Source organism: Molossus molossus, unplaced genomic scaffold (genome assembly GCF_014108415.1).
Source record: "Molossus molossus isolate mMolMol1 unplaced genomic scaffold, mMolMol1.p scaffold_m16_p_2, whole genome shotgun sequence".
Lineage (NCBI taxonomy): Eukaryota > Metazoa > Chordata > Mammalia > Chiroptera > Molossidae > Molossus > Molossus molossus.
The window spans coordinates 14,375,433-14,401,859 of NW_023425355.1; the positions used below are offsets into that span (position 1 = coordinate 14,375,433).

The following is a 26,427-nucleotide window of genomic DNA, read 5'->3' on the forward strand; positions in this document are numbered from 1 at the left end:
TTTTCTTAGGATAACAGGAATATATGTCACCTGTTTTCCAAATGATGTACAATTTGACAAAGGTGGAAGAGTGAAATCAACAAAAGGAGAACGATAACTGAATCTCCCAGTTGTAATTCAACTGAGAATAATACTTTAGAGCTGCAAAATTATTTCATCTTGCGTAGGAAAAATACAGCACATTTGTACTATACTTCTTGGTAGAAATAATGATGATGGCTTCAGGTTTTATATGCACTTGGCTCTCTCACACATGCACACACACAGAGTTTGGTTATTAAAATTGAATTGGACAATCAATTTAATCTGAAAATATGTCAGCTCTGTGACATAACTGATTCGGTTTCTTTTTCTCTGAAATTACTAAATGTTTTATACTAAATTGGTTCAGCAAAAAGACTCAAAACAGTTTTATGTATAGACACAGTTCAAGTTGTATACAACTATGGTTATACTCTTTTGAGGGTGTGGTATTGAAGATTAAATTATACTTAGTTGCGTATAATAAAGAACGAGTACATCAGAGCAGAAATTCCACAAATCTAAAATTCACTTTTTCAACATGTTAAAAGTGGAGTTGAAGAATAACTCCAGCTGAAATTGTCAATAGTATGTTGCTGTAAAGGATGAAAAGCACTTATAGAATCAACTGCCAGAGAACAAGAACCTAGATGCCACCAAGCAGAGAATACTGCGTTAAAGACATGTTCTTAAGTAATACCAGGAAAATCATATGTTTTCTTTTTCATCTATAAAAATCTGTTTGTTTTGGATTTAGAAAATTAGGATTTGTTCCAGGATGAATCAATACCTCCAAATTCCATTCCCATTAATGATTTTCTAACCACTAGACATGTCCACAATTTTTAACAATCCCACTCCAACCACAAAATAGATGTCATCCTATTGAGTGCACTTTCTTTAAATTGGGGATCTTGGAGGAGTTTCCAAGGATTCAGAGTCTATGGTTCTATTTATCTTTATGCAAAGTCTTGTGCTCTTTGGATAGTCCTAACCTCTCTAAATATTCTTATTGTTTCTCATCCTATACAACCTAGAACTCAAACTACAAAGAGGTATTGAACGTAAACAGTATATATAGTAAAATGGTAGCAGAGAGAAGAAAGAACAATAAGTAAGCAATAGTGCCCCCTTAAATAATTTAATGTTTAATTAGGGATCTAAGACATCAACATATGAATATTTAATTACTGATAAAGTATTTAGTAAATAACATTATGAGAGACATATTTTAGTACATGGTACAAGTTTCTGTATGTGTGGTTCAGAAAATTATGTAAGAATTCAGAGTAGAATGTTATTATGGGCTGAGATAGTCAGGAAAAGCTTTCATGGAGAACATTAATTGAAGATCATAAAGGACCAATAAAATTCAGAAATGTGTAGGGATGGGAAAATATTCTAGACATGTGTGTTGAAGAAAATTATAAAAATGAGAAAGATTTCTGAGTAATATGTAACAGGCAGTTAAACAGGTTGATTACAGCTGAGTTTCTGTAGGAGAGTACTTGTGAATGAAGCATAAAAGGTGGGATAGAACTATAGAGTTCCTTGAGGGCCTATTGGTGTGTTCACATAGAATGAAATTGATTTGGGCAATTTAATTTTTTTTTTCATTTTATTGATGTTAGAGAGAGAGGAAGGGAGAGAGAGAGAGAGAGACAGAAACATCAATGAGAGAGAACATCGATTGGCCGCCTCCTGCATGCCCCCACTGGGGATTGGGCCCACAACCTGGGCATGTGCCCTGCCTGGGAATCCAACTGGTGACCTCTTGGTGCATGGGTCGATGATCAACCACTGAGCCACATCAGCCATGATTTGGTGCAATTTAATACAGTGTTATTGTCCAAAATGAAATAGAGTAGGGAAACACCAAACTTATGGACTCCAGCTAAGGTAGCTACTTTGACTATCCAAGGGTAAGGGGGATGTAACAGGATATATATTAAAGGTAGTATTAAGAGGACCTGTTTACAGATTAGATATGAGGGAGGAAAAAGGGAGAGAAAAGTCAAAGAGATGAGGAGGATTCAAGCCTTGGTAAGTGATGGTGAAAAAAAAAAATCACAATATGAAGCCATATTTCGTTGAGGCCCATGGTTGGATTATAAGTGACCTTAATAAAATTACAAGCTTGCTTAATGGTTTCATGTCATGATAGAATATCCCAGTAAAAGTATCCAGTAGGATGTGCAAAGTGCAAGACTGGAGTTAAGAGTAAAAGTAATTGCTAAAATCACAGATTAAAGTAGATTCTTCTTATTTTTTCTCTTTCAAAGAAAACCAATATGGTTCTCTAATTTTTTTTTCTTCAATATTGTGTACAATAGTCAATGAGGAATGATTAATGTTTATGAGATATTTAAGAGCTTCCAATATTCTGGCAGACATTTAACACAATTAAAAAAATAAGGGCGACTGGATAAGAAGTAGTTATTAGTGGTTTTACATTTCTTGATCATACACATATCACTTAAAAAATAACAATTGTAAATCACCAGTAAATTTTAAGGAAATGTGCCAGTTAATCAAATTGATTATTGAATTGCATATAAGAGAATAAACTCTTTGGATGGGGAAGGCGCCCTTTAACTTTATCTTGAATGGTAAGAGACAATACACACGCATGCACACACATAATATTCTTCCTGTAGACAAACATGGAAATAAAATATATCAGGACTGAGTAGAAAGCAACATATAACAGTGAGGAATTTAATTTGTATTTATTCTTAAGGTTTTCAAAAAATTGAAGAAGCATAAAAACAAAAACATGTATTCCCAAATTTTAACTCCCCCAATCCTGAATTTAGGATTCCACAGTCTTTGCTTCTAATTTAAACTCTATTTTACTCTACCATGAGGAATGCATAGGGCATTTTCCCCTACTCTGGCTCATTAGAACCTTGCAAAATCATATACAGCACACTGAGTTTGTAAAATATAATTTTTCTTTCCTAAGTTATTGTCATCAAACAATACCCTGTACAGAAAGAGTAAAACTTAATGTTGAAGGGAAAATACATTTTCTGGCTTCATTCTGGTGAACATTATAATATTGCCAATTGGCAGCCAGATTATTCATGATCACACTAGCATGCAGATTAAATTGCACTTAAAATATTTTTATTTCTTAAATAAATGAAATGACTTTATTTTATTATTATTATTTTATCCTCACCTGAGGACATTTTTACATTTATCTTCAGATACAGCGGGAGGGAGAGAGGTTGGAAGAGAGAGAAAACCATCAATGTGAGAGAGACACATCGACTGGCTGCCACCCACATGCCCCCAACCAGGGCCAGGGCCAACCTGCAACCAAGGTACGTGCCCTTAGCAAGGACCGAACCCAGGACTCTCTGGTCCGTGGGCCAATACTCTAACTGCTGAGCCAAACTGGCCAGGGCTTTTTTTTTTTTTTTAATTTTTTTGTTTATTGACCCTAAAGAGAGAGAAAGGGAGAGGGAGAGAGAGAGAGAAACATCGATGAGAGAGAACATCGATTGGCCACCTGCTGCATGCCCCCCACTGGGAATTTGGTCCACAACTTGGGCATGTGCCCTGACCAGGAATCAAACCAGCAGTCTCCTCGTGCATGGGTTGGCGCTCAACCACTGAGCCACACCAGCCAGGCTAAAATGACTTTATTTTTATTTTTTAATATTTTTATTGAATTTATTGAGGTGGCATTGGTTAATAAAGTTATATATTTAGATTTCAAAAACAATTCATGTGGCCCTGGCCAGTTTGGCTCAGCAGTTAGAGCGTTGGCCTGCGGTCCGGAGAGACCCGGGTTCGGTTCCCGCTAAGGGCATGTACCTCAGTTGCAGTTTGTCCCCGGCCCTGGTTGGTCGTGCGGGTGGCAGCCACTCGATGTGTCCCTTTCACGTCGATGTTTCTCTCTCTCTCTCTTCCTCTCTTTCCCTCCTACTCTATCTGTACAAAAAATAGAAAAATGTCCTCGGGTGAGGATAAAAAAAAAAAAAACAACAACAAAAACAATTCATGTGAAAAACCAAGGACATTTTAAAAAACTGAGCTTTGACATATAACAACTATTCTATTCTAGCTCTTAAAATTACTTAAATAAGGGGTGTGGAAAGCCATTGCCTTTATAAAGCTTTTAAGGTATTTACAGAAAAACATTTTTCCTTGTGATTTAATTTTTTAATGTACTAAAGTATCATGGAGAAATATGTTTTTCAGCAGTTTTATGGCTCCCTAGATGTATTCTCTGCAAACTTTGTATCTGCTTGTGCACAGACAGTATTGCAAAAAGTCACCATGCCATTTGAACAGCATATACAGATTTGAAAGGGTATTCAGAATATGCCAGTGAAAATGTCATTATCATAACTGTAATAGTTTCAAGGTCACTGTTTTGTTAAAGTAGACTTCAGTAATTTGTTCTTGATTTATATTTATATTAAGGGCATTTTACATCTATGGAAAAAGTACCTCTGTTGTATCTATACTTTTTGGCTTCCATGGGTGACATTGGGACATAATATTTATGAAGTCTAAGCAGGAAAAGACGTAGTAGCAGAAATGTCCTTTAGAACATGCTTTATTCCATTGAAAAGTAAATAAGAAATAATTATCTGGACCTGGAAATACAACCTCTATTTACGTTAGATTTTGGAGTGTCATCAATTACACTTTGCTAAGCATAGAGTCCATATTTAGGTAAATGGGAGAAGACATAGCACATATTGTACATATACAGGTAAGAAAATTTCTTCTGGGAAGTTTTAGTTGAGGCAATAAAACAATATACATCAGTGTTCACTATCTTTTAACTGAAGCTAAGATAGAATCCATTGTGAGTAACCAGGAACAGGAGGTAATTTTATGTTGTTTAAAAAAAAAATTAGGGTACTATCACGTGACAACTGAATGATGGCTGGGAGGTGACAATGGACACAGAGGCAGTGAGCAAAGTGATTTTCTTTAATGATCAAGGGATGGAAGTATTTTAATTCAAGTCATCTAAAGGAAACATGAGCCCAGCCAGTGTGGCTCAGTGGATTGAGCATCAGTCTCATGGACTGAGAGGTCCTGGTTTGGTTCCTGGACATGCCCAGGTTTTGGACTTGATCCCCAGTAGGGGGCATGCAGGAGGCAGCCATCTATGTTTCTCTCTCACATCAATGTTTCTATCTTTCTCTCCCTTCCTCTCTCTCTAAAAAAGATCAATAAAAACATATTAAAATAAATAAAATGTGAAGGACACATGAAGCATGCAAAAATGGCTAACATATGCTACTAAACGGAATATAACTTCATTGAAATCCAGTGTTATAATGTTGATTCTTAAAGCACTTTATCCAAATAAATGAACAATTTTATTGAATTGGAATCTAGTACAGCAAGTTTGGGTGATTTGGTGAAGTCCAATTACAAGATTTTAGTATTGCGAGATATGAGATAATAGTTGTTAATTTCCTCATTATTTCTGTTGTTCACATTGTAATGTTTCTCTGGCTTGGCACATAGTATTTAAACATTCATAGAAATAGACAGTATTTGACAACTGCATTTCATATTAGTTGTCGATTTTTGTTGGCCTTTGTGCAAAGTAAATCTTAAAAACAGTTTTTGCCGTAAAAAAATATCATTGACTATGAGTATGTATAAAGATAGGATCACATAGGGAAAGAAAAGAGGAGAGAATCAGGAATACCTAAAAACTGCCCCTGGAAATTGAGAGCTAAGAAATTACCTGTGTAGTTCTGATTGGTTTGGGCAGTTAGAGTAATTTAGATCACCTGAACAAGTCTTTTCTTTCATGTTTCAAGCTTTGAAATTTTATATAAATAGATAGATTGCTATATAGATGATATAGATATAGATATATATATAGATATAGATAGATAGATAGGGATAATTATACATATATAATTTCACTATAAATATATATATATATATATTTATCTTCCAGCTGATAAAAACATCAAACTCTGTTTTGTCTTTTGTCTGCATAGACCCAGCCAGAGCACAGAGACATAATCTTATAATAATTCTAAATTTTATGTTCAGTGAACATATTAGATTCTTTATTCAAACTAAAGCTCTTGCGATAGAAGATGAAGAAAAATCCTCAAGTACTAGGGTTATTAGTGAAAGTGAAAAATGCCTGCAGAGCCTTTGCTTCCACATCTGCCGTTCCATATGGATCCATAAATATTTGTAACAAATAGTAGGTGAAGGGATTTCAATATTAAGGAAATAAAGCTGAATTTGCCAATAAATTTAAGATAGACTTTTCCTATGTTTTTTTTTTTTTCCCAGTAGAAAGCACACTTATCTTAAATGTGCACTTCTCAACAGGAATAAAAATGATGCCTAAATTAAATTTAAGGGGAAAAATGTGATTGAAATAACTACCTTGAAACTAATCTGAGAGATTTCAGTTACAAAATTGTAGGGCGTTTTGTTTTTTGTTTTTTTTTGTCTGAATATCAAGAAAGCAAAATACAATACTATAAAAGCCTAATTAATGTTTGCTGCATTAACAAAATTTTTTCATCAATTTATCATAATATATATATTTTTAATATGTCTTGGGAAAATCTTGGAATCAGATTACATTCAATGCAATCTTTTCTCTGAAACATTGTATTCCTAGAAGGCCAGCGGAGCTTCAGATTCAGCCAGTTTTTACTGAGGGTCTACTAAGGACAGTGATATGTGCTTCAACTTGATTTTTCTCATTTCAACTTCCCACAAACACTCTGAGGTAGTTTTTCCTATTGTACAAATAGGGACATTGCAGTATGAAGAAGTAACATCCCAAGACATGGGGAGATTCAGTCCTGTTCAGACTCATCCATTTTAGGCAGAATATAATTAAAATAAGAAAGTGGGTATATCTGGTGATTAACTCTTGAGTAAATATTGAAGTTAAACTGAATGATACATTTGTGAAAACTTTATAATTGACTGAGACTTTTTGAAATTAGTTCTCTTTGTCATATAGACAAACTATATTTGTCTAATCTAATTATTTAGAGGAAATCACTGCTATATTCTGCAACGTACAAGTCTGTGAACTCATTTTAATTTGTACCACAATACCATGAACGACTGAGTACTCAGTGTTTCTGATAAATACCATTAAGCTAGATGTGGATATCAAAATAGAGGAGAGTAAAATTGAAACAAGCCCTGCTCACGAACTAGAAATGAAGATGAGGAAAACACACACAAAAAATGACACATTAATGTATTCTAGAGATGATGTTTACCCCTCCCTGCTTCCTTGGCTATATCTAATGTATTATTTTATTATTGTTAATATTTTACCAAAAAAGAGCTTGTTCATCAGATGGGATAAGCTTTGTAGCAAAAGACACTGTTTAAATACAACATTGTGCAATTGTAAGGTTCTTGACGTTTACTGTCAGATTTATTCGCTTAGCTTGATATTCTCAAGATCCATCTATATTGGCAGTATTTCTTCTTTTCTTATGGCTGAGTAGTATTCCATTGTGTATGTGGACCACATCTTCTTTATCCAGTCCTCTATCAAAGGGCAATTTGGTTGCTTCCATGTCTTGGCCACTATGAATAATGCTGCAATGAACATAGGATACATATGCCATTGCTAATAAGTGTTTTAAATTTTTTGGGTAGATACCCAGAAGAAGGATTGCTGGGTCATACTAACTCTACTCTTAATTTTTTGAGGAACCTCCATATTGTTTTCTGTAGTACCTGTACCAGTTTACATATGATTTCACTCGTATGTGAGATATAAAACTGAAAGCAACAGGTAAACAAACAAGCAAAAACTTATGGACACAGACAACTGTATGGTGCTTACCAGAGGGCAGGGGGTAGGGGGTAATAAAGGGTAAAGGGGTTCAAATGTATGGTGAAGGAAGTTGATTTCACTGTGGGTGCTGGGCAAACAATGCAATATACGGATGATGTATCACAGAATTGTACACTTGAAACCTGTATAATTTTATTAACCGATGTCACCTCAATAAGTTTAACAAAAATAAATAAATAATATTGTGCATTTGGCGAATGTTGTTGAATTCAGCATTAATAATAGATGCCTGTTTCTTTGCTATAACTTAGAGATTTTCAGATGAAAAGCAATAGCTCCTGTGATGTTAATTCTAATTTATATAGGAAAGGAAAATTGCAGTGCTGGTCCAGCCCGGGTGGTTCAGTGGAATGAGCATTGTCCCATCCACCAAGAGGTCACCAGTTCAATTCCCGGAGGCAGCTGAGGCAGCTGATCTCTCAATGTTTTTCTTCCTTGCTCCCTTTCCCTTCCCCTCTCTCTAAAGAATCAATCAAAAAAACTTATTTACAAAAAAATTGCAGTGCTTTGCCCTAATACTTGAAATTTATGTTAAAGAAAATTCAGCTTAGTAAAATAATTAAATGAAATGATTAGCATCATTTTGAACTGGCTAGGTTTACAGTAGTGTTTTTATTAAAATTCATCTTTATTATTGAAAGTATTACAGATGTCCTTCCTTTCCCCCCCATTAATCCCCTCCTCCTCCATGCTCCCACCCACACCCCCACATTCACCACACTATTGTCTGTGTCCATTGTTTATTATTTCAACACTCTTCTATTAGGAAACCCCGCAAATGTTTTCTGTCATAACAATATGGTGCCTCAGTACCTCAATTTCTAATTTATTTGCTAAAACAGAAAAAAATCAGTATATCTTCTCGCCAATGTGTGTGTGTGTTTGTGTGTATGGGAGAGAAAGAGCATGAGAAAGAACATTGGTACAGTGGTAACATGAAAGTATGAATATGGGCAGGTTAGAAATAGGTATAATTGCACAGTTATTAATGAGCATATCAATATAAATGCCCAACATGTATAATTATCTACACGTTCCTTGTTAAAGAGTATATAGGGGTGACAAACAATCAAACTATTGGTTATATAGACCAATTTTGCAACATTATCCGTGACAGCATCATTCTGATTTTGAATTATCTTTAATTTTTAATCTTTTTAAAAAATATGTTTTTATTGATTTTTTTTAGAGAGGAAGGGAGAGAGAGACAGAAACATCCATGAGAGAGAGAAACAAGGGAGAGAGAGACAGAAACATCCATGAGAGAGAGAAACAAGGGAGAGAGAGACAGAAACATCCATGAGAGAGAGAAACATCCATCAGCTGCCTCCTGCACAGCCCCTACTGGGGATCAAGCTCACAACCTGGAAATGTGCCCTGACCGGGAATCGAACCGGGACCTCTCAGTTCTTGAGCCACACCGGCTGGGCTAGTTTTTAATTTTATTCCTGCCAAAATACTCACTCTCCACCTTTCATGGATATAAGGAAATGTTACCTAAGGACCAATCCATGGAACTGCTCTTTCTCTTATTAAATAATTACATATGTTACATTCATTCTTGAAAAAGCATTGTGCTTTTACCTGTATAAACTCATGTTTTTTAATATTTTGTTTTCTGATTCTGTAACAAATAGTTTCCATTACACCTATTCTTTTTCTGATGCAATGTAAATTGATTTTCAGAATCTCTAGTTATATAAAATAGGCTAGTTGATGTGTCTAATTTTATGCAATTTGTTGAAGTGGTAAAAATACACAAAATTTTATATAATTTTGAATTTGTTTTGAATTTGCAAAGACAACTAGCTAAAACTATTGTTAGCAATGAATATTAATCATCTTTAAATGGAGTAAAATTGGACTTTTATAAAATAGCTTAGTGGTTTCTGAAACAGTGGTCCTCATACCAGCAACATCAACCATCAGTTGGGCACTTAGAAATACCAGTTGCCAAGCTCCTCCATAGTCCTACTGAATCACACAGGAAATTCTGATTTGTGATACAATTAAGAAACATTGCTGTTAAGATGCTGGATTAATACCTTGCTCCTTTGTACCTTTCACTGGTCCCCTCTATTAAGATATGTTAACTAAGACAAAGAAAGGAAAGGAAGGGAAGGGAAGGGAAGGGAAGGGAAGGGAAGGGAAGGGAAGGGAAGGGAAGGGAAGGGAAGGGAAGGGAAGGGAAGGGAAGGGAAGGGAAGGGAAGGGAAGGGAAGGGAAGGGAAGGGAAGGGAAGGGAAGGGAAGGGAAGGGAAGGGAAGGGAAGGGAAGGGAAGGGAAGGGAAGGGAAGGGAAGAGGGACGGAGGGAGGGAGGGAGGAAGGAAGGAAGGAAGGAAGGAAGGAAGGAAGGAAGGAAGAAAGAAAGAAAGAAAGAAAGAAAGAAAGAAAGAAAGAAAGAAAGAAAGAAAGAAAGAAAGAAAGAAAGAAAAGAGAAAGCGGTTATTTTAAAGTTAGCACCTGAATTGCCAGGTCAGAGCAATAAATTTTTCTTCCTGATTTGAGCCAGATTAAGAACAGAGGTTTCTTCCCTGGTTGATGGAACAGATTGCACAGTTCTTGGCAGACAAGCAAAATGAAAAATCTGCTTTACAGCCTCTGCAGTCAACCAGATGACTAAACCCCTAAGAAGTTTACAAACTGGGTTCTATTGGCACCCTGAGGCCGTGTTATGGATAAATCAGGGAAACAAAACATTATCACCTGGAATGGTCAGGTAATTGATGGAAATCTGTGCCATCCCCTCCCATCTTTCCTAAACACATCTCTTTAATGATCACCTGCTTTCCCACTTTTATCTCTGGGCCCCTTGTTTGCCAAGTTATGATGAAGACAGTTATATGATTATTCTTCACTAATTTCATGTTCTCCTTTTCACTACCTTTTTCAGAGGTAGCCAGGCTGGCTTTCTTTCTGGTGAAGAGCCTTGTATATGCCTCTGGTATTATTTAGTTATTTGTATTTGAAATTCTTGTCTGTCTTGCAGTTTTTAGATCAAATTCTGCCATCTGTATGAAACATTTCTATTCTGAATCCTCAGCCTTTGTCTATTTTAATTCTCTGGAAAATAGAGATATTTAAAAAAATCAGTCAAGTTTGCTTTATCTTTGATACACACAATCTCAAAGATGATGGGAAAGTATGTGTGGAGGCCAGAAAGATGTATAATTTACTAATTCTTTTGCTCAAAGTACTATGAGATGTAGACAAGTTCAATAAATATACAATAGGCATGCTATGTCAACTATATCAACTATTTTTCAAATTTTAAAATTTCAGTTTGTCACAATAGCTGTAAACTATTGTAATCACTGATTTTATTGAAAAGGCTAAAATTAATCAGAACTCTTTACCTCCATTTCCTCTTTCTTCCTTCATCCCACCACATACTTGTAAAAACTTTGAAAATTATATATTCATGTACAATCTTTTCCTTTTTTAAAAAAAATATTTTTTATTGATTTTTAGAGAGAGAGGGAAGGAGAAAGGGATGGAAACATTGATGAGAGAGAATGTCTATTGGCCACCTCCTGCATGCCCCCCACTGGGGATCGAGCCCACAACCTGGGCATGTGCCTTGATCAGGAATTGAACCCGCAACCTCTTGGTCCATGGGTCAATGCTCAACCACTGAGCCACACCAGCCAGGCCATTCTTTTCCTTTTTAATACAAAGAAATAATGGAATCAGTCTGATGATCAAAAATCTTATCTGGAGCCTTAAGATGAACAATCTATGTACTTAAAGTAATTATTAAGTGTTATGGTCCCAGGATAGTGAGTATTCTCATGTAGAGAGATGAAATATGTAATAAATAGTAAATAAGTAAATTATGTTGCACATTAAAGGGTGATACATTTGATAGGAAAAATAATGTTATAGTGTTGGGGGAGGTGGGAATAGCACCAGGTGTTAGACTGGTGGGGTCAGACTGGACCTGGGTTCAGTGACTTCTGTACTTGAGTTCTGGATAGAAGAGAATTCAGAGCCAAGACTCCAACTATAATACAACATATATGTAGAAAATCACAGAGGTAGAAGAAATAATTCTTAAAAGAAATAGGCTGAGGAAACAAGCTATAGAGGCAAACAAAGGGTCCTTGGAGCTTAGAAGTAAAGAAGGTAAAGTTGCCCAGCCTGGGGGAAAGGAGGGTTGTGCTGTGTCCTTCTCCTAAGGGTGGCGATTTTAGGGAGGATTTCAATAGAATACTCATCAGCTTTCCAGGTGTGCCTTTCAGAGTCATGGGGCCATAGTCAATGAAGCTGGTCCTGAGGTCAGCCATGAAGTCTTTACTTATCTGGTTTTGCTGTTTTTCTGGATCTGGATCTGAAATATACCTGAGACCTAGGTGTTATCTCTAGGGAGGAAAGGTCAGGGGGTCCAAACTGCATGGCCATTGATATGCTAGGGGCAGAAAGGTCACCCTGGGGGCTAAGTCCCACCATACAATTGTCCTTTGCTAGGCACCCTGGGCTTTCTGCCCTGGTGACCTTCTGTACCTGGCCCATCTTCCTTGCTCTGCCTATGTCTGCCTAACTGCCCACCACAATAGGTGAAGGGGTGGGAATAGAGATGCAGGTTGAAATATTAAATAGGAGGTTCAGTATAAATTTCACTAGTAAGGTTGACATTTCAGCAAAAAACTGAAATCGGAAACCTGGAATTAAATACATCAGAACTCTAAAACATACCTTGCCAAGTACCATGTTACATTTAAATGATTGATTTGACATTATTATCTAATTAAGTTAAGCATATTAGTCTGGACTAGAAGTTCAATGGAGAAAGGGAGAGCCAGTTGACTGTCCATTTGTTGAGATTCTCCTATGTCATTCTGGAACAGTGGTTCTCAACCAGTATTGACAATTGGGTTAGATAATTCTTTGTTGGGGATGGAAGAGGTGGGGGTGGGGGAAATCTCTGTCCTCTACTACTAGATGCCAGTGGCACACACTCTCACCTCTTAATTTTAACAGTGTTACCAGACACTGTCAAATTGAAACCGGACAACAAATGGGTCCGTGCCACCTGTCAGTACTTGAACCAATGAAGCAGAGACAAGGTTGAATCTTATATGAACGTTTATTCCAATATTGCCAGCAGTATGGGGAGCAATGAGTCATCCCATAAAATCCGCTCTGCCCCCTCACTTGCCAGCTGCTTTTAAAGGGAAGAGAAACAATGACTATGTAAGGAAGGGCAGTTGGGCAAAAGGAAAAGAAAAATGGTTAAATTGGTTACAGGCAAGGAGGGAGGGATGTGGGCCAGGGACTGCAGGGGCTGGTCACCAGTGAGTCACTGTCATGGGTCCAGTGTTCAGCGTTCTGATAGACAATCAGGTTGTTAGTCTTTCCACAGGTCAGGTAGTCCTCCTTGTCCTCAGATTAGGAGGATGGACAGCATTCCCAAGGTAAGTTCCCGAGGTGCATACCTCTCAGCCAGGTCAGAGCAGGCTTTTCTTTAATCAGAACAAAACAACCACGATTAACATTGCAAAGGATGATTAATATTTCTAATAACTATGGCTAGTATGCCACTATGAGTAGTTCTCTATTCTATTATTCTCTCCTGCTCCGTTCAAAATGCCCTCTAGGCTGTAAAATGACCCCCAGCTGAGAATCACTGACATTGACTTAAGGTGTCTCAGACCTTGGATAACTGAGAAAGCCCACTTTAGGGTGAAGCCAGGCTCATCCAGTTATCAACTAGAAAAGGATCTTTCCAAACACGTGGTTTCAGGAGGTGTTAGTGGATACTTAGGTGGTCAAATATATTCTCCTCTCCCACTCCTGGGAGTTTTCAATTACCATTTCATTTATTTAGCAAACACTTAAATTGCATGGTCTTTGGGTTAAGCATTTTTCTATGAAATTTGCAAATAGTAGTTCATTAATCTTTATAACAACCCAATAAGATTAGGCATTCTTATTATTATGATCCTTGTTTTACAGGTGCGGAAATCCAGGCACAGAAAGGTTACGCAGTTTACCTAGGGGCTTGCAAATCATAGAGCAGGATTTCAAATTAACATGGAGCATATGTAAATATTTAACATTTGCATTTTAAAGGCTCTGATATGTTCTGCTTGAATAAATTTGGCAAATTAAAAAAGTATAATTTTATTTTCAGATAAACAGAGAATCAATTTTTAGTATAACAATGTCCCATGAAATGTTTTGGACATACTTATGTTAAAAATCATTTGCTTTTTATCTGAAATTCCAACTTCACTATAATTTAGCCACCAGCCTTTGCTTTAAGGAAAACTATTTAATGCTGTTTAACCCAGTTTTTTAATCACTAATTGGAACAAGGAACATTTTCTTCTTGGCAAACCTAATATCCTTGGGAAGTTTCATGGGACTGTATTCTAAGGTCAGTGGGGATACTTTTCACCACAGTGATCTCTCTTTCTAACTCTTAGAGGCACTTACAATGTGTGCCACGTGATTTTACACTGAATTTTCCACTTCTGGAACTTGTTGTTGACTTTTTCAAAATAATGTACCATGTCCTTAATGACAGGGACTGGGTAGCATGCGTCTTCCAAACTCTCATGGATGTAATATGTTATCAGCATGATATTTTATCTGAAAGATTGATTTCTAATTCATAATTTATAAAGGAGCTTGTTGTGCCAAATTGCTGATATAAGGATCCTGAGAAAAACAGGGCCATAATTGGTTTTTGAAGTATTCTATCTCACATTCTCAGGCTGGTGACCCTTCATTCCTTTGCTATTAGCTTTCCATTTTCATTTATCAGCATCATTTATTATTTCGTATTCCTAAAGATATATGAGGATTTTTTAATCAAGTTTTTCTTTTCCACATTTGATGATGACAACATGCAAGTCATTATTCCACTCAGACCATGAACACTTCCTTATATTCATGCAGGTCAGATCATTACACAACATTTGCTTATTTTTTTTAAATTAATTTATTTTTGTTACTGATGTTTCTCCCATCCCCCATTCACAGCATTGTTGTCTGTGTCCGTTGATTATACATATATGCATATAAGTTCTTTGGTTTATTTTTTGCTGTCCTCATTGTTCTGTAGTTTGGAACAGAGAAGTAGGTAGGTGTCCTGCTTGTGCTGAAGATAATCCTAATGCCACCAACAAAGGAGAGTCCCTTGGGCCAGCTGTGTTTAGGAGAAAACTCTCAAATCAAATAATAAAATATAATTTATTTGTTAAGTAATGACCAAGTAGGTGGCTGCATTTTTCCACTGCTGAGTCACTCATCTGGGTTCAGTTTCTATTTCTATATCATAATCCTCAAAGAGGAAAGAGGAAAAACTTAACTCCAGAAAAGGGGGAAAAATAAGCACTGGAGTCTTATAGAAAGTCTCTAGCAACCTTGACTTTAATTTTTAGGGAGACTTTTCCATTCGGATCATTTACTATTGTTTATCTAATTTTTTTTTTACAAATAAAGTTCTTGTCAGCTTTTGTATGTAGTCATCTGGGGTCTGAGCAAGATGTTAAAACTAAGAGCTTGTTTTCTAAATAGATTCCCAAGGGTCATTGCAAAGTATTGCAGGTCTAATAAGTTCAATAAAAGCACTTTCTTGCCTGGCTGGTGTGGCTCAGTGGTTGAGTGTCCACCCATGCACCAAGAGGTCATCAGTTTGATTCCCAGTCAGGACACATGCCCAGGCTGTGGGCCCGATCCCCAGTGGGGGGCATGCAGGAGGCGGCCAATCGATGTTCTCTCTTTGGTATCTCTCTCTCTCTCCCTCTCCCTTCCTCTCTCTCTAAAATCAATAAAGAAAAAAATTATTAAAAAATAAAACCACTCTCCACTTTGTTTCAATAAATTAAGATGTTGTTCATGTCCTCAGCTAGATGGCAGTTACCCTATCTTTATCATTTAGTTTATATCACTGCATCATATGTGTTGCTAAAAGTTTTAATATGTGTATTTTGAAGGCCAGCCTTTTAAATCAAAAAGCTCAATCAAAACCCTGTCTTCATGGATTACAAATTTAACTGACAAACTGTGTTTCTAGTACTTGCCCGTCTTCAATTCCATTGCCAATTAAAATTTCTCAAGCCTACCTAATAAATTCCCACATAAAAGTGCTTCTATTCAAATTCCAGGCAAATGTGGATGTCATTCAGATGTGAAGACCTATTACAAGACTGAATCCAGATTTTTAATTCATTTATCATTCACTTTGCAGCATGTGATTTAAATCCAAAAAAAAAAGACAAATGGTTTGACAGTTCCCACTCACATACACCAACACATAATACACTTGTACTAGTTTTGGGCTATTATGGACCTTAACATGCAATGTGACCTTGGTCTGAAAAAACATGTTTGCTTAACACAGAAACTTAATCATAAGAAGTCGTTAGTAGAATCCTTCTTCTTTACTGCCCTTTTCTAGGACTAGGAAATTTATTGCTTGGGACAGATAGGATATGAACAATGGGCCAAATAGAGTCCAGGGTTATCTCATCTGTGTGAAAACTGCTGCTGAAAATCGATGTGACCTCTGCTACACTGTCATCCCAATTCCCACCCTCTGTGTCCTATTTGTCTTTTGGTAGAAGCTTAGATCTGTGTGCTGTCTCTATGTGTCTCTCTTGGGCCAGATTATCAAAATGAATCATTGCCTGCATACCTCTTATATTTCTATTTATTTTCCTGGTGTTGACTAGGTCTGATGAAATATGATTCTTTTTGCATTTGATCCTCACTGCAGCAAGCAGCACCTAATTCAGCTGTGTCTATCTCTTTAAAGAAGAGTAATACTATTTTGAAACTTCAATCTACTGTACAGCAACACAAACCATAGACCATGCAACCTGTCTTCATAGACAATAGTTGTTTTCCTTTTGGCGAATTTAATGGCATTTCTTTCATCTCCAAATAGACTTCTGGTCATTTTTATGCAGTTATAATTTTGTTTTATGCATACTGAATGTATTGTGTTCTTTTTCAGGTATCTTGTTTGTAGAATACTCAGACTGTTACCACTACGTTAAATGTGTGTAACAAGGAATCCATTAATTTTAAGAAATCTGCCACTGATACAATATTTATTCAAGGGAAATATTATATTATCTCTAAATCAGCAGGAAGTCAATGTTCTAATTTTGTAACAGTTCATTTTTAAAAAATAGATCTTCTAGTCTATAAAACATTTTACTTGAAGATTTATAAACATCAATAAATGGTATAGAACCCCTTCAGTTATTATTCATATTGGTAGAGCATTATGAAGTCATTCTATCTATTCAACACACTCATGTGCAAATGACAAACTACTAGATAAATACAGACTTCAAACAATACTAGTAAAGTACAATATTACTTGGTTAGTTGTTGAGAAATGCACTTTAGAAACATTAGAGCTGTTGGCTAAGACATATTTTAAAATTTAGTTTTTTATGAGATATTTCAAATGTTCAAATCTTGTACTTGAAATAGATCACAGAATTTGTGATAATGCACTCATTTCCTCTGGATTTCTTCACCTTTTCCCAAACTGCCATGGACAGAAAGGACAGAAGGAGGAAGGAAGGGAGGGAAAAAGGGAGAAAAGAAGGAAAGGAAGAAGGAAGGAAAGAAGAGAGGAAGAAAGGGAGGCAGGAAGGGAGGCAGGAAGGAAGGAAGGAAGGAAGGAAGGAAGGAAGGAAGGAAGGAAGGGAGGGAGGGAGGGAGGGAGGGAGGGAGGGAGGGAGGGAGGGAGGGAGGGAAAAAAGAAAGAAAGAAGGGAATGGAGGGAGAAATATTCTATAAAATATTAGGGTTGTCCTGGTGGGTTTGGCTCAGCGGTTAGAGTGTTGGCCAGGGGAGCAAAGAGTAGCGGGTTCAAGTCCTCTCAAGGGCACGTACCTCGGTTTTGGTTCAGTCTCCAGCTCTGTTCAGGGTTGTGCAAGAGGCAACCAATCCATGTGTTTCTGTCTCTTTCTCTCTCCTCTCCTCCCACTCTATCTGAAGATAAATGGAATAATATCCTCGGGTGAGGATTCAAAGAAAAAAAGTTAGGGTTAATTTTACAACAATAGAGTTGTAAAAAATATGCAGCATACATTTGTGAACAAAATATTATTATTATATTTAAAAATCAGCTTTTTAAAAATAGAATTCATTGGGGTGACATTGGTTAATAAAATTACATAGGTTTCAGGTATACAATTCTATAATACATCAAATATTATTTTTAATATTTACTAGAAAAACATTTCTGAGACTCTGTTCACTATAGCTCCCCATGTTAAAAGAAAATTAACAGGCTAATTTATGCAATTTTATTGAATTCTTTAAGACAGATAAATAATCTTTATTATATTTTGGATTTAAATAATGTGAAGCTTTAATGAATATAATTTTGATCCTCTAAAAATAGTTCCTTAGCATTTTTATCCCTATAGGTTTTGGAAAATCGAAAGTCATATAGGTGATCTGTATTAAGAGCATTTTATTCAGAGATAATAATATTCCATCTCACAGAAGATTCCCCAATTCTATGCCACAGCTTCCCACACAAGAATTCCCACAACAAACCATGTTGACTGTGAACTCAGTGGGGTTCAAGACTCTGCACACTACTTATATAGAAAATTGCTTAGGTCCAGATGCAAGTCCGTGTTTTTTTTTCTTATAGTTTCCTAACTTATGGAGTCACTGAGCATTTTTCTGACCAGAAACAAGCATATTTTTCAAACTTTGCTTATGCTCGTTTACTGAAATAAAGAGACAGTGGTGAGCAGAGTAATTTTGTTTGAGCTGCTATGATTCACCCCATTGTGCAGTGTTGTTGAAGCTATTTAAAAGTACCAGGGTTGGTTTGGTCACATGACAAGAGTACCCCTGTATCATTTTTTTTTTTTTTTTTTACATATGGCATAAAAAGCCCAATTCCTAATTGCAGAGGAAACTGCCATCTGGTTCACGCATCTCATATAAAATATTTTCAAGCAGAATTCAAGTAGATAGCCAAGTAGTTGGCTTCTCAAAGTAAGAGGAGGTTCCTTTCATAATTAGATATATAGCCAAAACCAATTTGAAACATCTTATTATACAAAAATTCTTTTTGTGTCTCTTTATCTGAGGCTAAGAGAAAATTGCATTAAAATAAAGAGAATGTGGGAGAAGATAAAAAAAAATAAAAGGGGGAAAATGATACAACGTGATTTTACAAAACAGGTGATATTTTCATAAGGAATATTATTGAAAATAAAAGGTAGCACTAGAATTAAGCCTAGCGCCAATCAACTAGTGAATGATTAAACAAGAAGCAATATATCTATGCACTGGAATACTTTTTAGCAATAAAGACGAAACCAAATGATTCATGCCAGAACTTGGATGAACTTCAAAACATTATGCTAGAATTTACATCCCTTTGTCTATAGTTTTTAAGTTTGTATTGATTTTTTCAGAGAGAGAGGAAGGGAAAGAAAGGTGGAAACATCAATCAGCTGCCTCCCACATGCCCCATACTGGGGATCAAGCCCACAACCTGGGCATGTGCCCTGACCTAGAATTGAACCGGGACCTCTCAGTCCATGAGATGATGCTCAATCCACTGAGCCACACCAGTCAGGCCATTTGTCTATTTTGTAACTACCAATCTGTACTTCCCAATCCCCTCACCTTTTCCACCCAATTAAAAAACAAAAAACAAAAAACAAAACAAACAAATGCGCTAAGTGTAAGACGCCATTCACAAAAGACCACCTATTGTAGATTGCATTTACGTAAAATATCCAGATAAGGCAATCCCATAGAAACAGAAAGTAGATGAATGGTTGCTAGAGGCCAGGAGTGGGGAAAAAAAATTAACTGTAAATGAGCATGAGGTGTATTTGGGGGGTGATTGAGATCTTTTAAAATAGATTTATAGTGATGGTTGCACAACTCTGTACATTTCCTAAAAGTCATTGAAGCATACATTTAAAATGGGTGAATTTTATTGCAGGTCAATTATCCCTCAATAAAGTTGCTAAAATAAATATAGATAGACAGATGAAAGATAGATAAATTTGAAGAGAAAAAAATGAAACAGTAATTTATAGTCTATCAGGAATTTTTCTGAGTATTTCATTTGTAGGTATTCATAAACATATCTTAAATTTGTTTCTCCAAGTTTCATAACCCTTCAACAGTGAACATTATTTTATTTTCAATGATTCTTTTCTGAAATATTTGTTTTGAGAAGTTGGAGCTGGGGAATATATGACTTCTAATTAGAAGGTATTATTATTTAATTTTAGAAACAAAATCTTTATAGATGCCATTGGGGCGAGTGAAATATAGTGCAGATTTTGAGCTGTTAATTTGTAAATCTGATGTCAATTTTGTTTTTTGCAGAAGAGATACCAGTTCAAATCCCAATGATGAAGTCACCATTGGACAAGATCCAACTGACTCCTGGGCAGGCATTGCCTCCTGGATTCCCTGGACCATTCATTTTTGCTGATAGTCTGTCCTCTGTGGAAACTCTGTTGACCAACATTCAGGTCAACAATATTTCTATAAACAAAATAAATGTAATACAAGACATTAGCACCTACATAAATTATGTCATATTTGAGAACTAAAACAGATGAGATGAACCGCATGCCATTTGCTGTACTTTGACAGGGGTTACTGAAAGTGGCTTTGGATAATGCTCGCATCCAGGAGAAGCAGATTCAACAAGAAAAAAAGGAACTGCGAATGGAGCTCTATAGAGAAAGAGAAATTAGAGAAAACCTTGAAAGACAACTCACAGTTGAGCTTCAAAGCAGAAGTAAGTATCTTTTACCAAGATTTCTATTTTGTTATTACCTTAGACCTGTGAATTTTTGTCTCAAGTGAACATAAATTTACCTGGGTTACTGCCTCTTCAAGTCAGTTATATGAAAAGACAATGAGATGTGACATGAATGCAATTGCAATCCAAAATATCATCATATTCAGTTCAATCATAACATGTTAATTTTATGTGAATACTTTAACATTTAAAATGTCATAGGATTGCCTGATCGGTGTGGCTCAGTGGTTGGGCGTCTACCCATGGCCGAGAGTTCTCTGGTTCAATTCCCAGTCAGGGCACATGCCCAAGTTGTGGACCAAATCCCCAGCAGGGGGCATACAGGAGGCGGCCAATTGTGTTCTCTCTCATCAATGTTTCTATCTCCCTCTTCCTTCCACTCTCTTTAAAATCAATAAAGAAAAAAATGTAAAATGTCATAGAACTTATAATTTTGCTTAATGTTCCCTCAATGTTTTTCTCTTGCCATCATGTCTATATCTTAATTTTTCAAAGCTGATTTATGAAGAAATTGAGGGTCAGTCTGTTTAGAACCTTGCTATGAAACAATATATTGCTGGAACCCAATAATTCTATTTGAGAAATGATTAGATTTCAAAGTTTCAGAGTTTAGAAACAGCCATATGGTAGGGCAGTTGAAGATGTTAAATGAACATATTGTAAACCAATACTAATGAAGAATGTAAAAATAATATAATTGAGAAAAGGAGCTTCAGTCCAGGAGACACAGATTCAAGCAGCAAGTTAAGTTTTGTTCCACTGTGACAAAGGGGGGATTGCTGAAATGTATAGTGAAAGTTCCTGCCCAGGTTCTCAATGAGGTCCATTTTCTGTAAATTTAGGTATCTAAATTGTGCAGTTCTCATCTAAGGTGGCAGGTTTCTGTCTGTTAGTAGAAAGACTAAACCAGGATTTTCCTGAAGTGGTTGACTCTGAGGGTATGAACAACCCAGCACAGTGAGGGAAGCCAAGAGTCCATTCAGTCTGAGGTTCTTCCTGGTATCGCGTATGTGAGGAGCCCTGTCAGCAAATGACTGCTAGGATCTTGTTATCCATAAAATTTGGGTCATTGGTTGATCACGTGTAGTGCATCTCAGCACATTAATTGCGTCCTGGGATTCACATCAAATGATTCTTTCTTCTTGAGGTCCACAATGTATGTAAAGGCTTTAGAGTTAAGATGTTCTTTAGCTCTTCATTACCTTTTCTGCTTACTAAACGATGCTGTTGTGCTTTAACAGGTTGCCAAAAGTTATTGTCTTTAAAATGGAAGGAAGGAAGGAAGGAAGGAAGGAAGGAAGGAAGGAAGGAAGGAAGGAAGGAAGGAAGGAAGGAAGGAAGGAAGGAAGGAAGGAAGGGAGAAAGAATGGAAGGAAGGAAGGGAGGGAGGTAGGGAGGGAGGAAGGGAGGGAGGAAGGATAGACAGATAGATGCCTTTATAATTGGTAACATCTCAGAGAAATACACTGGGAACTGTAACTTTTAAAAGACACACCAGCCCTGGCTGGTTTGGCTCAGCGGTTAGAGCGTCAGACCGCAGACCAAAGAGTTGCGGGTTCGATTCCAGTAAAGGGCACGTATCTCAGTTGCAGTTTGTCCCCAGCCCTGGTCTGGTCAGGGTCATGCAAGAGGCAGACAAATGATATGTCTCTCTCACATCGATGTTTCTCTCTCTCTCTCTTTCCCCCTCCCACTCTATCTGAAGACATTTGAAAAAATGTCCTCATGTGAGGATTAAAAAAAAAGACATACCATGTTTTGCAATTCAGTAGGTATTTTTTAATCTTTTTTTACATTTTAAAATAGAATAACAATATCATGATGAATAAGAATATCTCTTAAGAGGTTTATAAAATATTTAATGCTATCATTAAATGCATGCTGTTAGTCAAAATAGAAAACAGTTTTTTTCCACCGCTACTGCCACCACCACTCAACTGTGTGTGTATTCAAGAGCATACACACTGGAAAGACAAAAGCAAAAAGAAGTCAGTTTTATAATCGAACACTGTTTGCTTGAGCTAATGAGAATTAGAATCAGAAGAAGCTAATCATATTTTGACTGATGCATTGATATCTCTCTGTATTGATAGCTATAGTTTATAATCCATCAAAACTGGCAACTGTCTTTCATTGACCAAGCTTTTGTAAACTATTTGCCGGTTCGCATTTTAGCTACCATGCAAAAGCGCCTGAAGAAAGAGAAAAAAGCCAAGAGAAAACTCCAGGAAGCTTTGGAATTTGAATCAAAGCGTCGGGAGCAAGTGGAACAAGCTCTTAAGCAAGCCACTACTAGCGACAGTGGCCTGAGGATGTTGAAAGGTAATGTCTGATTTGGACTTACTCAAGGTACACAAAACAAAACCCCATCTAAAATACAGGGAAGGAAAGATGAAAGGAAGAAAGGAAGGAGGAAGGAAGAGGGAGGGAGGAAGGAAGAAGGAAAAGGCTTTGTTCAGAAATTATTAAAAATCAATTTCAGGCTAAGAGATTTAGGTCATTAATTAAATCTGTCAAAGTAATCTCTATTCTGGGAGATAAATAGTTGATGAATAACAAGAAATCCTGCTGGTGTTTACAGTAGGAATAAAAAATAAAATAAAAAATAAAAAAATAAAAAAGGAGTACTAATAATCTCCCCGTACCTAAAATGTGATGTTATAGGTCCATGCATGTTAAAATATGCTGATGTCTGGTGTACTCTATTTCATTGAGCTAAACATCGCTGGTATCTTTAAAGCAGATTGCACCGGGGTTGTACATAAACACCTGGTTGAAAAATAATGTTCTAAGTAAATCCCAGGAGAGCCTTTGAGAAGAGGTGCTTTTGTCATGAAATCTCTTAATTCCAAATGTTTGCGTTTCCATTTTAAATTATGAAACTTTGCAATGTTGTTTTATTTCAGAATATTCAGGTTATTCTCTCATAGCCCATTGACAGCGCATATATTTAACTGATATGTGTGTATACCAAGGATGAGCCGAAGGATTTTATACACACGTACACATACCCCATACACACATATTACACATACGTGAACTAAAAGGGGGGCTTCAGAGTCCTATACTAAGAATGAATACAGGATTTTTTTTTACAACCTTTCAGTCATATTCTTTCTGTTCCAAAAATTCAATGTCCCCTCCTTTTTTTTTTTTTTTTTTTTTACTGTGACTATTTTGGATCACTTGGCTCACAATCCATAGATCTGCGGTGCTAGATTATTAGCTCGTGACAACCATGCCTCATTGAGACAAAGAAAAGAGAAAGGAAATAATACTACATTAATATTTCACACAATGGGACATCTTAGACAGTGGGAACCAGCATCCTTGCTTATTCATGGTTTTAAAAATAACATTTCTGACCAGCAACAAAAAAATGTTCTATGTAGTCTTATTATTTAAGGCCCTAAATTTGTAATTCTGAGGCAGTTTGACTTTTCTTTTTACATATTAAAATCCACACATAAATGAGCTCCCCTCTCCAGTGTTCTGTACTATAAAGGAGAAGCAGCTGTTCTACAGAATGAGAATGATGGGTACCTTGTATTTAGATAGTCTCCCTCTCACGTTCTTCCTTAATGGCATTGGGTGATACACTGGCATCTCTTATCACTTTACCCAAGGGTATCTGAGAAAACTTGTATATACAGACAGAAATGCCCACATTAAGCTATTTCATGTATGTGTATAATTTTAGATAATCACGTTTCATTTTTAAAATTGAAAATAAAAACTTAACTCCTTGTTTCTTTTTCTCAAGTTTTGTTTTTTGAAGCAATGCATGTATCCCTTTGCCCTTAGAACTTATACTACAAGACCACAGGGTGTAACCTGTGTTGTGGTGTTCAAAGTGCTTACCATAGAGATAATCTCCTCATTTATCACATTTTACAAAAGAAAAATGTACCATGAGGATGAAGCAATTCACTTATGCAATTGTATCTATCTTTTTTCTTATTCCATAGTCAAGGCATATTACCTGATAGTCTGGGGAGGATTTTTATTGACAGATTATTTTATTGGAATTTATCTCTAGAGAATGAAATGAATAAAGAAGTATTTACTCTAGACCTGAAAAATCTATGCCCAATTATAGAATCCAGCTACAGTTTATAACCCTCCTTCCTGGCATAAAAAATAAATAGACGTACAAAATACAGAAACAATAATGCCACCCAAGATTTTGTGTTATGTGTAGGACCAAAGTACTGGCTTACTGATAATTTTCACTTTAAATGGGATCAGAAGGCCCAGCCAGTGTGGCTCAGAGATTGAGAGTCATCCCATGGACTGAGAGGTCCCTGTTTGATTCCCCATCAGGGCACATGCCAGGGTTGTGGGCTCAATCCCCAGTAGGGGGCGTGCAGGAGGCAGCTGATCGATGTATCTATCTCACATTGAGGTTTCTATCTCTCTTTCCCTTCCTCTCTCTCTAAAAAAATCAATGAAAACATACCAAAAAAATGGAATTGGAACAAAATAGAATTGTACCTTAATCTTGAATGTCACTTTTTTTTGCAGATACTGGGATTCCAGATATTGAAATAGAAAACAATGGGACTCCTCATGATAGTACCGCTATGCAAGGTACAGTGAATGGCATATTACTCTCTACACCTGTTCAATATGTGACCCCTAGGGCTGGGGCAGAGATGAGCTCCTATGTTCACACTCTTCACATAACTAAAATAAATAAGCTTAACTCTTCTTAGTTTATGACAGAGGAAGAAGTCAGCACTGTTTTTTAAAGATTTTTTACATATATACATACGTGTGTGTAAACTCATACTTTCACATATATAATGTGATCAAATTTATTGTATGTTTAGCTGCTGAAAGAATGTCCATGTATGTTAGACACATTCTAAAATTGCATAAATGTGAATATAATTTACCTTTTAGTAGTGTACAATAATATGCTTTTAAAAATCTCACTAACATTTGTTAAAGCCACAGCTACAATAATCATAACCTATTGATATTTTAAAAGTGTTCTAGACAACATTTTTATCAACCTTTAGATGTCATTGCTAAATTTAGATAATTTTGGAAACCGCCTAAATATGGAAAAAGTAACACAACTTGTTATTTATGATCTGCAGGATTCCCGTAAAAGCTTAGATCCTTTAAATAAAAATATTTAGTAGTAAGAAAATACATGAAACAAATCAATGTAGGATCTCACTGGAGTGTAAAAGCACCTAAAATATTTTGGCCACTGGAGTTTTTCCATTGTGATTCTAATGCAGTTTTCTAGGCCTTTGTATGCTGATTATATTTATTTTCACATTTATTGTGGAAAAAAAAATGTCTCGTGCTAGTAAAAAAGGCTTCTCCATGAGAAAATGACTTCCTAACTTTCAAAAAGGAAGATGGCCATAGATACGTTGCTTGCTGGAGGTTTAGGTAATCCGTGTCTTTCCACTGTCTGATGAAGGCAGCAGACCTGGATGTGACCAAAAGATCTGTTTGAGACAATCTGAGATTCACCATTTTATGTGGCAGCTTCCCAAAATTTAGAAACTCTTATCCACATAGTTTTTTGTGTCATCTGTACAAAACCAGGATGGTCAGAGTTCATGGATCTTCTGATCATGTCTGATTCTGCTGTAGCCGGCTGGACATCACTAATGCATTAAGTAGATGCATTGCTAGGGGTGGAAGCGTGCAGTTTTAGTTTATTCAATAAAGCCTTTGCTGTCTCTTTTCCCACTTTGGCTTGCCTGCTTTCTTCCCTCAACTTAAAAACTGTGTCTGTGAGCAAAGCCACTT

The 26,427-nt window shown here is 36.3% G+C and overlaps 1 protein-coding gene across 2 annotated transcripts in view; it reads left to right on the forward strand.

Moving 5' to 3' along the window:
- The window catches only part of DACH2 (dachshund family transcription factor 2), a 563,669-nt gene that overhangs the window by 521,250 nt on the left and 15,992 nt on the right, over positions 1–26,427 (forward strand). For both annotated transcript variants that reach the window (XM_036271613.1, XM_036271612.1), the window contains 4 exons: positions 20,208–20,356; positions 20,481–20,628; positions 22,828–22,974; positions 25,177–25,242. In XM_036271613.1, coding sequence (XP_036127506.1) covers positions 20,208–20,356; positions 20,481–20,628; positions 22,828–22,974; positions 25,177–25,242 — 510 coding nt within the window. The remainder of the gene's footprint in view (positions 1–20,207; positions 20,357–20,480; positions 20,629–22,827; positions 22,975–25,176; positions 25,243–26,427) is intronic.